Source organism: Protomyctophum bolini (assembly GCF_963924005.1).
Source record: "Protomyctophum bolini genome assembly, chromosome: 18".
Lineage (NCBI taxonomy): Eukaryota > Metazoa > Chordata > Actinopteri > Myctophiformes > Myctophidae > Protomyctophum > Protomyctophum bolini.
This window is the reverse complement of record NC_137879.1, coordinates 21,812,931-21,829,753: the sequence shown is the minus strand read 5'-3', so window position 1 is coordinate 21,829,753 and position 16,823 is coordinate 21,812,931. Positions and strand designations below refer to the sequence as shown.

General features: G+C 43.2%; 2 protein-coding genes across 2 annotated transcripts in view; one reads left to right on the top strand and one right to left on the bottom strand.

The window, feature by feature from the left end:
• rab11fip3 (RAB11 family interacting protein 3 (class II)) overlaps positions 1–15,615 on the bottom strand; it is a 50,989-nt gene extending 35,374 nt beyond the window's left edge. The window contains exons 1-2 of the mRNA XM_080789528.1: positions 12,762–15,615; positions 2,090–2,183 (exon numbers count right to left, since the gene is read on the bottom strand). Coding sequence (XP_080645654.1) covers positions 2,090–2,183; positions 12,762–14,435 — 1,768 coding nt within the window. The 5' untranslated portion in view covers positions 14,436–15,615. The remainder of the gene's footprint in view (positions 1–2,089; positions 2,184–12,761) is intronic.
• LOC308333065 (kelch domain-containing protein 3-like) lies at positions 4,544–5,569 on the top strand (the record flags this gene model as incomplete). Its single annotated transcript, XM_080789262.1, has 1 exon — positions 4,544–5,569. One exon carries the CDS (start codon positions 4,544–4,546, stop codon positions 5,567–5,569), a length of 1,026 nt encoding a protein of 341 aa, XP_080645388.1.
• Positions 15,616–16,823: the final 1,208 nt, after the last annotated feature.

Here is a 16,823-nt window from a genome sequence, read left to right as displayed (position 1 = left end):
TTTTGTTGCTTGGGGGCAAGGTTTTCTGCTTCTACAAGTTCATACTTTTTCTAATAATTCTATGACTTTCCTCTCCATTTATGTAAGCAGGAATACTCATTCCTGGAATTCCCTGATTAGCTGCAATTGTTCAATAAAGACACAAAGATCATGGTGGCTTAATGCAAATGTAATCTACTTCAGTACAACAGGTGATGATCCGACAGACTACAAATCGTTATTTAGTAACTACATAACGCTGTTGCTTAGCTTCCACTGACGTACGTACAGTATATAGACTATATACTATAGCTAAGATTACATTTATCATACATGACAGAGAAAAAGAGAGAGAAAAGGAAAGAGAGACGGCAAGAGGGGGCAGTGAATAATTCAGGCGAATAGGACTCTGCTCAAACCCCATCTCTCTCCCCCACTCCCACTCTGAAACCTAGCCTATTACGGCCCATGCGTCTGTGGGTCTAATGTTTTCCAGTGTATTATGTATTAATGACCCGGGTAACTGGAGCTGTGTAACCCAGAAAGCCCTGGGAAACGAGTTACACAAATCAATGGCAATGGGGCTAGAGTACGGAACGAGGCAAACACTGTGATGATCTCAACACAACCTGCATGATGTGTCAACACTGCCAGGCAAGTGCTGTCAAATGAAACTTTGTTGTGATGTCACTTTAGCCACCGGGCAACTGTCGCTCGCGATGATGTCAAACGGCCAGAGGCAATGTGGCTGCGATGTATATAAATCCACCACAGACATGTTGCGAGCAGTTGTATGAGATGGAAAATACTCTTTAAAAGTTTAAAGTGACTACATGATTTACATGGGAGACGAGGGGAGGGCCTCGTCAGTGAAAATAAACTGAGTCAGGCTGCGGTCTCTTTTTCTTTTCTCCGTCTTAATTTTAAATGGCTCAGATGAGGCCTGCGAGACCCGATGACTACCTTCTCAGAACACCATGATGAATTGCACCCAGCACCCATTGTACTCACAAATGTATTTAAAGCTCATAAATGGGTCAGGAAGGCAAGAAATTAGAAAGGGAAATCATATTGAATCCGGTAACAAAGGAAATGGGTCAGTCTTTCTGTTCCCTTACAACACCGCCCTTTTGACTCTGCAGACAAATTGTAGTGAGCATATTGCGTATTGCGTGGACAAGTGGGACACCATGGGGAACTAAGGCATTGGCAAAGATGGAGCCAGATAGCATTCATTAGCTCCAAGGAGAGCGCCGTGGCCAGCGGGCTATGCCTGATTTCAGTCATTCGCCGAAAAGAGCCAATTTACAAGCTCACAACGTGTCACTCCGAGAGGCATCGTCAGCTTGTAGATTGGCTATTTTCAATGTGCGACACCAGTATCCAACCAAGTCTAAATTAGGCCTGGTTCCTGTTTCTCTGCTTTCATGAGCGACTCTTTTCAGGCTAGCTAGCATTCTGTATGTTAAGACACCTGCGGCCTTGAGTGTCTCAACCAGGGTTCTTCCGCCATTTTGAAAGTACAATTTAAGACTGTTTAAGGACCCCGGTCTCAACACCTTTAGACTGCTTGACAAGTCCAGCAGCTTTGTTTCCACCTTTTTCTTTTATCTCACGATTTCCCACGAACGCATTTTTTCACCCAGTGTCAATTGCCTAGTCTAGTGTAATCCTGGGCGCTTCAAGGGGGAGTTTCCCTGGTTGGACGTAGCGTGTGGAAGGATAACGCTATTCCAACCAGTTCCTTTCCCCTCTATCAGGCGTCCAGGCTGAACAGAGGAGGTAGTTTAGACTTTAGAGACCAGGATTACTGCATGTTTTTGAGAGGGTACCTATCCCTAGGCCCTAGAGGTGTGGAGTTTGCATGTTCTCCACGTGTACCCTAGGGCCTAGGGTACACGTGGAGAACATGCAAACTCCACACAGAAAGGCCCTTTTTGCCATTAGGTCAAGTAGCTTGAAGTTCAGAGACAGGATAGGATGTGCAAATTCCGTGATTTTGTCCTATGGTGGTGCCATGTGGTGATCTGCAAACGTGCTGAGCTCACTGTAGATATACATTAGCGAGCACACACAGCTTTGAAAAAAGTACATCATTAAAATGACTCACCTCCATTGCTAATAGCGGTGATTCCACGGTGGAAGTCTTCAAAGCTGATCACTCCCATGCCACTGGGATCCAAGAACTTTGTCAGATCCTTGACCTGAAAGAGATATGGTCACAAACATTCAAAACGCATGTTGAGTTGACAATAATCTCTTGTAAGTTGTGATCAAATGTTTTCTGCCTGATTCTTTAGATTGCTAGCTGTAATGAACTTTACACGGTGATAGCATGCAGGGCTCACTTGATTTCAATCTGTATGAAGTGAATAAATAACAGAAGAGCTATGACTGAGAAATACTGCACAATAAAACACCAACATTTATTAAAAGTTAAAAAATAATTTTATACAAGGAACCCTTTCATCACTGTTTGACTGTACTCAGAATCAACAATAAGAGACCAAACATCACATATTTCAGATTTGACAAGTAGGTACAGGGAAATATAGTATTTATGCCACTGTCGTCTTCAGAATAAAGTATCCTAAGATCTTCACCAGCGAACCAAAGAGAGACTATGTCTATTTTGCCAATGCCATTTTTTTTTACCATTTTAAAAGCATTTTAAAATTGTTCAATTAGCCACACGTGAGCTTGTTTTTCAAAATAGTAAAAAAATGCTAAAACCTTTAGGGATAAGGCAAGATAGAGGCTCTGAATCATCCATTGTGCATCCGCCTTGGCCGGGGGGCTACAATGAACAAAATCACACCCGTGGGAAGTGAGGGGCGCTCTTATAAGATCATCCATTCTATTACCAGTAAGACGCGCAAACGCGGGAAGCGAATGCAGCTCGTACATATTTGGGTTTTGGACGTATAGCTGCTTTGGGGACTCCTTATATGGTTATGGCTGAGTCATGGTGACGTAATCACTCAGCTCCATATATGGGCACAAAAGCGGGACAGACACACACACAGACACACAGACAGACATGATCTGCTAGGTCTCATAGTAAGTGCTCATTGCGTTCGCAATCACTGCGTTCGCAATTACATCATCCATTCATTGTCAATGGGAATTTAATCTTTGTGTAAGACAAAAATAGCCGATTTGCTCGTCTACATATGACGTAAATTCTCCATTCATTGTCAAGGGAATTTGTGTAGGACAAAAAAGGAATTATCTCTGTCATTGTACTACCAATAGCAACTATCAATAGGTTGGTCAGTCCACACAAGAAGAACTAGGTTGGATAGCAATGTTCCTCCAAATGAATTGTGTGTGTGTGTCCATTCCTCCATGGAATTGGCCATGTCTACTTTGGGAGAAAAAAGGAAAATAATGTTTAGCTATCTGGCATCCAGGATTCAGGTCTTCTAGAGTAACTGATTCAGGATTCTAGAGTCTAGACTCTAGACCAGGGGTTCTCAAACTGTGGTGCGTGCACCCCTTGTGGTGCGCGAACGCCCTCTAGGGGGTGCATGACATGAAAAGGGTAAGGGCGGTTTTACGGTGTTATTTAACAAAAGCGGCAAAATCCGGTAAACACTGTTGTACGGAGATGTATAGAGCAGCTGTGGGAGTATACAGCAACTGCATGTCTCTCAGTGCAGTGACATTCCATGATTATTTTGCCATAATCATATTAAAAATATATATAATTTTCGGCCAAATACAATGAGACCGAGCGTTGGGGGGTGCGTCAGCCGTCAGCTAGGCCAGGAGGTAGCAGGGGGCGCACAGCCTAAAATGTTTGGGGACAGCTGCTCTAGACCAGGGGTGGGCAACATTGCATATTACTGTCGTAGCAAAAATAGCCGATCTACAAACTGTGACAGGTTTTGAGCTTGTAGATCAGCTATTTTTGCTATATTTGAATTGAAATCCTCGGATATTAACCTGCGGGCCGCATTACGTGATGGTGAGGGCGGCATGTGGCCCCCGAGCCGCCAGTTGCCCATGTATGGCATAGACACTAAGCCCCCAGTAAGTTGAAGCTGCCATTACCTACTGGCGAAATGTGGAATTGCAGCACTTTCATGGAGGTGGACGGACATTCATGACATCACGTGCGTAAGCCCTGACCTCAAATTTGAGGTCCGGGCTAGGCTAGGCTAGGCTAAACTTCCGCTCGCTCGAGCCAGAGTTATAATTGTACTTCCAGCTGTCTTCCGGGTGCTTCAAACCCCACTGAGCAACTTCTATTGAAATGAATAGTGGGGGGGAGAGGCTAACGCTCCGGTTCGGTCTCTATCCTTTTATTACTCTATGATACACACACAGTCACACTGAAAATTGGAGCCTTTTCCCTGAGTGACGGACACAGATAGACTACTGTATGTCTGGCTGACGCAACACACCGGCTTCACGGATTGGCCAGAGGCATCACATGACGTTTGTACCACTGTAGAGATATAAGAGGTAGCGTGTGGTTGACAGAACTACATTCTGGGACAGAGATGGAGAGAAAGAACTGCATTCTGGGACAGAGAAGCAAGAACAACCTGACGTTAGAATGATCCGCTGGACCGTCCATCTGAAAGGAGGACCAGGGAGATATCTCCATGCAGCTGTGGTGCTGCAGGACAAGCTGTACTGCGTTGGAGGAGACAGTGATACCATTGATGTTCACGTCTTCAACACAGTGTCTTTATGCTGGAGGAAGCTGACCCCAGGGACGCCGCCAGGAAGAGGAGGACGCCACCTAGAGGTTCCATCCAGGCGCTGTGGCCACACAGCTGTGTTGGTTGAAGATACAGTCTACATCTGGGGAGGGAGGCCTTACTGCAATGTGCTTTATGCATTTGATGTTGACACCTACAGATGGTTCAAACCCAGGGTTTCTGGCACTGTTCCAGAGGAGAGGTACTACCACTCAGCCTGTGTTTTGGAGAAGGCCATGTTTATCCATGGAGGATGGGCCAAGTTGACTGGATCCACTAATGACATGTACAAGTTAGACACCAGCACAATGGTCTGGTCTTTCATTAACACCAGAGGAACTCAACCTCCTGCTACATGGCTCCATTCTGCCACCATCATCGGGACAAAGATGTTTGTATTTGAGGGCTGTGGGGGTCAGTACTACAACACCATCAGAGTGTTTGACACAGAGACCAACCTCTGGCTGAGCACATCATCTCCACAGCCTCATCCAAAACAAGTACAACGCTACTGTCATTCAGAATTTACCTACAATGGAGAGCTGTACATATTTGGTGGCTTCAACATTGAGAACCTCAATGATGTGTGGAAATTCAGTCCAGAGACTTTCTCCTGGAAGAAGGTTGAGCCAAAGGGGAAAGGACCATGTCCAACGTATAATTTGTTCTGCTGCATGGTGGGAGATCGTGTCATCCTCTTTGGAGGATGTAACACCTATGATGACCTGTATGTCTTAGACTTCAGTCCAAGCCTCAAGACATTATGTAAGCTAGCAGTTATTCAGTATGGTCTGGAGCAGTCGGACCTCACACACGACATCAGGTGGGAACTGGCAGCCATGACAACCAACAATAACAACCCAACGACGACGACATGATAAAAGCGTGCCTACGATAAAGAAGGAAATATAAATAATAAAAATCACACACGTGTGAAGTGAGGGGCGCTAATATATTAAAGTCTATACTCTGTTGATTAGGTGATGTAATGGTGATGTAAAACAAACGGTGCCAACACAAACATTAAACCCCATTAACAATAAAGAGACAATATGACGTAAACGACACATGATGATGTAAATTTTCCCTTCATTGTCAATACGTTTACTAAACAAACTTTGAACTAAAGACAAACATTAAACCTGTGTATAGGAGGGGGCCCTCAAAAATCGGACAAATTCATAAAACGGCCAAAAAATTACACTTGTGTGAAGTGAGCGGTGCCTTTGACTTATTGGTCTGGGGCATCCGCTATAACTCACAAATGCCCCTCCCAACCTACCCTACGTCAACCCTCCTATTATATGGACCTGTCAGTACCTGACAGTACCGCAGAACCGCAGACCATTGAGTCTTTTAAAACAGGCTTAAAAACTTTTTTTTCGGGTGTGATTTTCTTTTTTCAGGGGCGCCGGTCCCTCCTATGCCATGCAGCTTTGTGTGTCTATGTGTACACATTCATTCCGCTCTTGAAATCACACATCACATAATGATGATGTATGGTTTTAAGAACGGCCCTCGCTTCACACGAGTGTGATCTTTTTTTCTCGGTTATCGAAGATAAAAAGGAATAAAGTGCCCTTTAGTTACAGTCAGTGTGTCACCGTATTAGTCAGTGCAAAAAGCTTGACAAGTGAAAATGCTCAAAGCGAAAAACAGCACAAGAAGTAACGCAAACTGTGTCTGTGCGTGAGTGTGTACAAATACACCCCAAATATTGCATTTTCCAATTATTGATTATCCTACCTACAGCTATAGAGATGTTTGTCCTAACACAAACATTTAATGCCATCGACAATGAATGGAGAATTCACGTCAAATGTGACTGAGAAAATTGACATAATATTGCATGACGATAAGAGCGAGCAAATCATCTATTTTCGTCCTACACAAAGAATTTGCCGTCATATGTGTTGTATACGATGATAGGATCGCCCCTCACTTCACACAGGTGTGATTTTTATTATACGTCATAGAGATTGTTTTTGCCGTTGACTTGAATGGGAATTGGGGGGGGGGGGTAGTATGGCATAGAGTCTAGAGTAGACCTATGCCTATATCTGGAGAACTAGCGGTGGCCCCTAGCAATCAAAATGTGTTTGCACAAATGACAGAGTGAGCCAAATGTGGTACATTGCAACATTTTCACTAACTCATCATTATGCTGTCATTTTAGCCGTGTATCATTGACTAAATTAGCTGGGTGGGAGCCTGACAGTATGTGGGGTGAGGTTTCTGTGGTTTTAGACTCACTTGAGCCCCGAGAAAGTTAGCACACAATGTGAACATGGTCATTTCATGAGACTTTCACTTTGTGTTGGGCTTCTACGTTTTTTGCCTGACGCGCACACACGCGCGCACACACACACACACACAAAAGTTGATCTACTTACCAAAGCTCAGCTCCAACTCATGCAGCTTATTTGCTAAAACTCCTAATAAACTTTACATTGACTTTTTCCTGAGACTCTTACGACTGCTGATCTCAGCTCGATGAATTAAATCCAGCTGTAGTGAGAAACACAGAGGAGGGGGAATGGCTCTGTCTGCCTGCATGGTGGTTAACACCACAACGTTACTGTTAGAATTCTGCACCAAGGCTGCTCTTGTGACCCACCTCCGCCATGCAAATCCCCATAAACTACTGTAGGTGGGCTCTATGGTTTAGTGGTCGCTTCGTGTAAGAAATATGGGGGTTTAAACGGTTGGAACGTGTTGTTCTTGTTTCAAAACGAAATTGAGCAAAGGTAGGAGGAGATATTTAAAATGGCATCAGGGGTTGTAAGCCGGTCACATAGCTTTCATTTACCCACCTTGGAAAGTTACATCATGGTACACAGGAAATAATTTCATTCCATTCTCTGCTCACAATTCAAAAGGCACATCTCTACTGGGTGAGGTGAGGTAAGGCGAGAAACACTAGGGGACTCCTTTGTTACCTTACGTACGATTCAACGACAAAGTGCAGAGGATGACTTTTCCCCCTCTTCTTAGAATCAGACTGCAAACCAATACTTTACTTTTTCTGTAGTAATATTATTGTAATGGTCAGTTGAATTAGGTTGAGTAACTACAAAATGACCAAAACGCATCACATGTGTCTAAACATAACCACAAAATATCCTAGAGACAATTTTGGCCTTCTCTTACAACAGGACAGTGGGATAACAAGAGATGATAATTGTTGGAGAGCTGCCCTCCTTGGACTAATAATGTCCTTCCACTACTTAGCGGAGCAGGGAAGGCACTGTTTTTTCTGTATTCTCTCGTTGTGTCTAATCAGTGCCGGCCAGAGCACGCCTGACCGCCTGCACACAGACCACTGTTGTACTTAACCCCAGGGAGATGAATACCCCTGGTGGGAGACTGGGAGTGTTTTTTTCCTCCCCAAATGGCTCATGAACAAAACGCTGTTAACTGTCTCACATGGCTGTAAGCCAAACTCGTCTGCAAAAGTACTACATGGTCAGACAGGCCTTGTGCATGCATCTTTTTATGGCAAATACAACATGCATCCAGACACACAAAAGTGGTCAGGAGAGGGGAGGTTTCAGGCCAGGGGACATTCCACTGAGGATTAGAGCGGCAGCACATAAAAGCAGAGGGCCACACTGGCCAGAGAGGGGTGGGGTCTCTGGATGGACAACAGAGCTGTGACCACAATGCAGTTCCAAGGGCTTTGTGCACAATCAGGGACAAATCCCATGAGTGGCAGTTTGAAATTCTCCTTTCAAGCCAGTGAATTCCCAGATACTGTACAGCAGAGCCCTCACTTTTGGATGACATTTCACCTCTGAGAACCAGTGATTGCTGTCATTTATGAAACACAGAACAGTGTTTGTTGATGGATCATGGTCATGTATTGAACTTTGATGAAGGTTACAAGACAACTGTCAGAAAATGACGTACAAGTAGTACTTCCAAGTAACATATCAAATACTTTATAACTTATAAGTTGCTAAATCATGAATGGCTGTTTTCCTGACACCACAATGTAACTTTATACCGATAGTAGAACACATTTAAACTACCGGTACTGGGATATTCTTTACTGAGCTTATGTTTATGCTTGATATTTGATTACACAACTGAAATATAATTGTTTGCCTGTGACGTGTCAATTCAGAGGACACAGGAAGTGCATTACTCACAGATATGAAATACTTTAGTAAACACAGTAACATAACTTCAGTAGTATAAGCTTCTGCTTGGTGATACTTGCTCTGTGGCAATATTTAGATGCAATGCATATAGAATTTGCATTACATATTAATTTGCGTGCATGTTAGTTCCATTTCACTGAACTGGCTGTGCTTCTTCCTGGAATGGTTCTGGGGTGGACATTTGCATGCTATGCACAGTGGTCCAAACACAATGTTCAGGACATGCATGCAAATATCTGATATCAACACCTCAATGCAATCTACCACTCTGTGGTACAGAAGGAAACAGGTATGGACTGTGCCTATAGTGCTTGCCTGGGGTATGATGACTACAAACCTATTTATCCCTCTTTCCTACAAAGATATTTGGCAGAAAGCCTAGAAGTATCTGTTTGGCGCTGCGTAACGCTGGCTGCCTGTTGCTGCTATTGTAACAAATTCAATTTCCCCTCTGGGATTAAGTATTTTCCATTCCATTCCAATACAAGTATTGGTAAAGTTTGACACGTTAGGTATGAGTAGGTAGAGGGGCCACCTGGAAAACAGAAGGTCTCCAGTTTGCATCCCGCGAGAAACACATTAAGGGGTCTGTAAACACAGCGCTTTCAGGGGAAGGCGGATGCTACAAATGCCACAGCTTGTTGCGGAAACATCGCATCCACCACATTAGGCACAATGTCCTCATGCAACATGTGACAATAACGCAAAAGGGGTTTTGATACTCCATACCGTTTTCCGGCAATTACATTCACAACATTTTCTTACAACAAATATCATTAACAGAACACCAACACATCATTTAATAATCCCCAAAGTGGTTTCAATTCTGCCCCATAGGGGCCACAACAATACTAAAAGTTCCACTGTCTGCGTCTGTTGTACAAACTTCCCCCCACAGCTTCCTTGTGTCTCGACGGTTGTACCTGACGGGATTCAAAATTGGGTGGAGAGTGGAGACCTTGTAAGATTAGAGTGATCCTTCCCGAGGTTCTCAGGATAATGAACGCCAAGTGCACCCCAATGTCATTACATAGCATTCTTCAAATTCTGAAAATAAGTCTGTCTGTCTGCTGCTTGAAATTTGTTAATGAAGGGGAAAAAAAGTTTAAGCCTCTGTCTCTCCTTTAGTCACGGAAGGACAGAAATCTGAGAACCAGTGACTGTAAGAGTAAGAGCGCAGATTCACTAGGTTTTGGAGCCCAGACGTCATACACAACGTAATCTTTCTGCACAATCTTGTTAGAGCTGCACACAAAACAAATCTTTCTGGGAAGAGAAAAGGTACTATAACTATCAGGCTCTGAATACTACACATCTTACAGCAGCAAGTAAATTCCACAGAAACCAAATGCGATGGAAATAATACAACCTCTGAACTGAGAGAAATTCCTATCATATGTACCTCCCACCATATAACAAGACATAGAAATGATATGGTTCTGTGCTGTAAATGAGCAAAGCCCTTCTCCATCACTGCAAAGTGGGGTCATGGTCAGACAGTACGGATCCTCTGACTCAGGGAAAACACATTCTACTCTTAATCCTTTCAAATGCCCTATCTGTGGGGAGCCAGAGGTACCTATGGCAGGGCACAGGGTAGACCTGACACAGGGGTACTTTGAACTGGGAATGAGGGAATTAAAGGCATGGCTTTAATGACTAGACAGTCAGCAAACAAGAGTCATAGCAGAAACCGTTTCCAAATATGACACAAGCTTGGTTGTTCTCCTGGCATAATATTGATCAAATTGTCCTGATTTGCCATTTGAAAATCCAAAATGAAAATCACCTAGTCTCTGTGGTGGGCACTGCTGTGCAGGAACTTCACTAATCACTACACACATTTCTAAAGGGGGGAAAAGCAACTTTGTGAGACCAATCTGGCAGATCTGATCAGGTATCTCCGCTGCATATTACTTACTGTGTCTAATATGTACTAGTATGCACTGCAAAACAACCCATTCAATATTAGTGTTATAACTGGTATCCCTATCTGCTAGCGTTGGTAGGCAATACATGACTTGTTTCATCATAATACACAAATCAAATGAATCAAAGATAACAAGCTAAAATTGTCAACCGCACTCATGGGTGCTTTTAAGTTTTGAACACCAGACATAATTAAATGGGCTGCTAAACCTGTGAGCCATGAGATGAAATTTGGAAGCATGTGAATTTGTGAAACACATCACACATCACACATCACACACATCTTTAATTAGATGCAGCATATCAAATGCTTTGAGACCGTTTTACTCAAAAACAGAATTTGAAGACAGGTTACAATTAGTATTTTTGATACATTCCTGTGATTATCTTTAGTAAAAAATAAAAATAATGTGCCAATTGTTAGTTGAAAGTAGCATTAAAAAATACTTCCAATGCAAAACATTGACCTTGCAGGTCAATTTTTACACTTGATTGATTGTGTGTGTGTGTGTGTGTGTGTGTGTGTGTGTGTGTGTGTGTGTGTGTGTGTGTGTGTGTGTGTGTGTGTGTGTGTGAGAGAGTCGGGTGACATCAACATTTACACAGTCCTTGTCCTTTACTGATATTTGCAAATGGTGGATTTTCTTTCTTTAACTAGTCTAGTTTGTTCTGGTAAACTCAATAATCACAATCACATTGACCAGCAAGAACATTACATCATTTAAAATGTCCCTGGGACTGTGAGAGTGTGGCAGATGACAATAATCTGTTCTTTACATTAAGATTAGACACCATGTAACCCAGCACTCTACTCTGAACTAAGGAATCGGATCATGAGTCGACGATGGCCATGTACACAAATAAAGCATACAATTTAACCAGGAAGAGGATGAATGCAAATCAAACCACCAGAGACACCGACCTGTCTCTGTTCAACATGAATTTGCTGTTGAACTGACCATCTTCACAATGTGGAAATAAGAATATGAAGAAAGCCTGAGGGGGTGGTTGGCATTAGCCTATTCAGATCACAAGCGATTATCCCCTCACCCACTAAATATGCAAAGGATAAATGGCTGTGTGTCATTTGACATATGGAAGAGTAACAGGCCTGATATAATTAATTCCTGGCAAGTGGCAATATGTTTTTCACAGATTAATCTGGATGCTGACCTGAATCCTAATTCTTCAACACCAACCAAATATAGATTAGGCACTAATCCAAGCATGGTTATAATATGTCAAGAGTATTAGCCAAACCCTATAAACACCAGTTGAGAACTGCTTTATACTATAGTGAGCATAAGGGAAGAATGTTTTTGGTAAGAGTTTCCACTGATTAGGCCTAAACCTAATATAAAGAGCTGAGCCTTGTGTATTCTCATGCGTAGACAGAACAGCTTGAATTATAAGTGTATACGAGAGCCCTGGCACTGATCAGGTTTCCTGTGCTAGTGTGCTTTATTATCTGTCAAAGTAACATAAACCCTCCCTCCTCACACCACTTATTCAACAGATGATAAACATTTAAACAGGTATGATGTGGACCCTAATTTGATCAGAGACCAAGTTGTAGGTTAGTATACGTGTACATCCTGAACAGCACTTGATATTTTAATATAATTGGATATTAACTTAGTTTAGATATTAGCTTCAGTTAAAATGACCAACTTTGACATGGCTCCTTTCTTTATTTTATCACCTTGTGGTATCTCCATTTCAAAACACATAAATATGACTGCATACAGTATGTATGCTGATACACTTAAATGGTGACATCAAAGGGATGCATTTCAGAAGACTGAGTTAGAGTGGAATCAATGATAAATCATTTAGGTAAATGGAATTCACTTGGTCTGCTATATACCATCACTTAGCATGCATAATCTAATAACTGTCTTGGTGGCAATAAAAAAAACGTGCGTACATGCATGTTGCACGTGCACATACAAACGCAAGAATTTAGGGGAATTCTCACCTGATCTGCCCCATAGGCTGCAGCGAACTCCATAAACTCCTCAATGCGAACGAAGCCATCTCCGTCTTGGTCCAAAGCATCAAACACAGCTTTTAGTGGGGATACATCTCTGTCGCTCTGATTGGTGGTAGAAACCATGTGCATGGGGTCTGACACAATATTAGAGAGGGAAACTGCATCCACTGTTTCCTCCGTAGTCCATCCTGGCTCAGGAGAAGAAGAATCACTCAACTCCTGAGCTGGGAAATCAAAAGTATCCGTTTCGTGACAGTCATCTGATTGTCCAAACAGGTTCAAGTGCATCAACACCTCCCTGTCACTCTGCTCGGTTTGAAAATCAGGAACAGCATCGTCTGGTATACCCTCGGGTGGTGTTACATCCCATTTTTCCTCATTGTGGAGCTCACCTGAGGTCAGGCATGGATCCAAAGCCATTACCTCATGTTTGGGTTCAGATAAAATGCTGCTGCTTGGCATCAAATCCTTACCATTTTCTGCAGAGCAACAGTCACTAGGCAATTCACCAAGGACAGAAGCATCGCTATCCGAGGACACCCTGGGTGTTGAGGCCGAGGGCTCTGTTGAAGAGTTTGAGATCAGCAAGGAACAGAGAGGGGACAACAAGACATCTTCGACTAGGTTATCAGAAGACAGATTTTCAGTGAAAGTTGTCAATGTGTTTTCCCCTTCTAACTTTTCTGCAGGAGTGGCTGGCGATGCATCTGTGCAGTTCAGAGAGGTGGGATTAGCAGGGAAGAGGCTGAGGTTGCTGTGACAATCAGGAACATCTGTAACATCCAACAAAGGCATGGATCCTTCCACTACTTCAGACAGCGTAATAATGCAGTTTGCAGGGACAGTGGCGTGTGGGAGGCAACTTGGAGGCAAACCGAGTGGGGTCATGTTACCGGTTATAGGCAGATCAGTCATGGGTTCGAGTAATAAACCTTTGTCCCCAGTTTCAGGTGACACAGCCTCCCCACCCAGGGAGGGAGGGAGGCCCATGTCCTTCTCCCCCAGTGATAAAAGGAACAGGTCATCACTGACACCCTGTGGGTTGAGCTCACCTGAATGTTCCGGGGTGAGAGAAGCCGGGGAGTGTTCACAGGGTGAGAGGAGATCTACCAACAACGAGGCTGTGTTATTGGTGTCAGAAGTCCAATCTGAATTCTTTAAGGAGGAAGATGGTTCGCTAAGGATTATTAGCTCCCCCAGGCTACTTGCAGCATATGTGTCACTGTCACTAGCATCTTGTATTGGATTCAGTTCCTCACAGGCAGTATTTTCCCAGAGTAAATCCGTAGGACTTGGAGAAAACAGCCAGGCCAGTGTGGGTTTTTCTGTTAAAGGCAGTTGCTCTTGATGGATACTCAGGAAATCCCCTTTGGAGTCACTGGCTTGATCTCCCTTCAATTGCATTATATGTTCTCCATGCGACCTGGGTGTCCTAAATAGGCTGTCTAAATTGAACTTGTTTTCCTGGAAAACATCTCCAATGGTTGGAGGTGCTTTGCCCTGATCAACAGTTTTGAAATCCAGTCCTGTCTGACCAGTTGTGTTTTGAGGCAACAAGCCTCCTTTGTCTGTATCCAGACTGACAAACCTGAGGGGCGACAGGGGTTCTGATTCCCACTCTGTATGCCCCACAGGGCCAGACAGTACCGTCTGTTCCATTTGTATGGATTTTTCCACAGAAAACACTGGAAACGTTTTATCTCAAAGTCAAAATCCACTTCTTCAGTCTAACTAGTGTCATGATGACTGATGGCATGGGTCAACTTAAAAAAAAAATATTATATCAGTCCTATGAGTGTGAGACTTCCAATACCATTGTGTAATTTGGTGGACAAATACACCTGACTTTATGCAATTTGGTGTTGTGGTTAACATCAGTTACCCGGACAAAGGGAATAACATTATTGTACATTAAAATCCACTATTGTAAAATCGACATGGATATTTCACTTACGTATAAATCTGTTTCTAACTCTCTATGTTCCACTGTGTCATGGCAAGTCCACTCCTGGATGGTGCCAACTTCTCCTGCTGCCAAACAGCTGATGTCAACATGCTTTTCACGTGCCCTGACCTAAGCAACCTTTCAAAACAGCACTGCTATAACACCAAAAATATCTCACCCAAATAAGCCGATCAGGTGAGAACCAAAACATTAAGTATAATGTTGATGATCCGCACTAAACAAATGGCTCATCATCTATCCCTCACAGACAGCGCGGCCACTGTGGAGCTCGCTGGTGGAGTCAAGATCGAGTCAGGTTTGAAAATCTTTCATTGCAAAGCGAGTAACTGAAGTTGTTCTACAATGCGACAACCTTCTAACTAAACATACGTAAATATTAATTTCTTCCTCCGCGCATCCCGTTACTTCTCGTCTGTCATCGGGAATACAGCTGCTAGCCAGCTAGCGAAATTAGCTTGTTAGCCAGCTAGCTCGCCAAACATTCCACCTCATCTCAAATAACAAGCACAGCGTTGCGATTAAACTCAGTGAAGTCAAAGTGCCAAGACCGCTGTACGGTCTGGGTGTAAACGCGGTCCGACGACTAGATCCGCATTTTAGATGCCGTGCTTTGATCTCCCGTGAACCGCTTTCGAAGGAACTGACTCCAAGAAGGATCATCCACCTGTGTCCGTCAAGACAAGACAGGCCCGACTATGGTGGGTTAAAAACAGCCGTCCTTGTCTTCTTTCCGCCGAATCCTTCACGTTCTCCTCGTCCCGAAACACGAGATGTGACTCGACGACATGGGTGCCAGTGCCACTGATCGTATCGGTGAAGTAGCGGCAGAAAGCTCCATGGCAGTGTGGGTTAATACGGAACGCTCTCCTCTCTCCTCAGCATCAGCAGCAGCAGTGTCCCCATCCTCCTCCTCCAGCCGCAGACACACAGCTGACGTTTCACGCATGCGCACAACACACACCGCAGTATCACTGGGGTTAATAATAATATTAAAGCCTGTACATACTCCGTGGTACGACGGTGTCGCGTGCCAAAAATAGCAGATATCTACGACTACAAGCTTTTAAAAGAAATATTGTGTACACCGTTTTAGCTTATTGATCTGCTTTTTCGCAAGCTACACCCCTGCGTGGAGTGGTGTATACCCTACAGTACACACAGCTAGCTTTTAATGTGTAATATGTGCATCACAATCCTCATAGGACATGAATCTTCCCATTTTACGCGAAGAACATCGTGGATGGATGTAGAAGTCCCTTTCGTACATAGTAACAGTTGGAAATTGCTATATGAACCAAATACAGTGTTAATAGTTCAACTGGTCACTTGGTGGGGGTTGTACAGTGTACCAGTTTTCCTTTACACAAATAGAGAATTTGGGATCATCTTGAAGTCTTTAAATAGCTACCGGTATGTTAAATAGGCATAATTCTGCTCAACAAAATATGAATGCATTTTTGTAAAGTGCTATAGTATAGCTCCCCCGTGTGGAATATAATGTGCATAGCAGCAGTGGGCAGCTCCTAACAAGCAACCTTACTTTTAGTTTTTAGAATACTTACTTTTAATGATCACTTGAAATTACCAAAACTATAAGAGAGGTATCTTGCAAGACCTACTTATTTATTTGTTGATGATATATATTATGTTATTCTATGTCCTGACTCCTGTTGGTGAATTGAATACGACCACTCATACAATGAGTTATCCTTTTAGCCTAAATGCTTTACTGTACTTTCATGCTGTTTACCTTTTTGGCGTGTTATGCCCTATGATATGGCACAGCTCATTGCCCATGGTTGTCATAATGATAACCTGCTATTTGATTAAAACCACCTGTTTAAATTGTCACTTTGAACAAATAATTGCAAAAGGAGAAATAAAAGCCTGTATATGCAATGATTTATTGTGTGTGTGTGTGTGTGTGTGTGTGTGTGTGTGTGTGTGTGTGTGTGTGTAGTAGCGCCTCTCATCGGTCAAACCATTTATCTCACTCAACAGTTTGAGAAAACTATCATTGAGACTATCACAGGCGGACCAAATTATCTGTGATAATGCAATAAACTACAATAATTATTCAC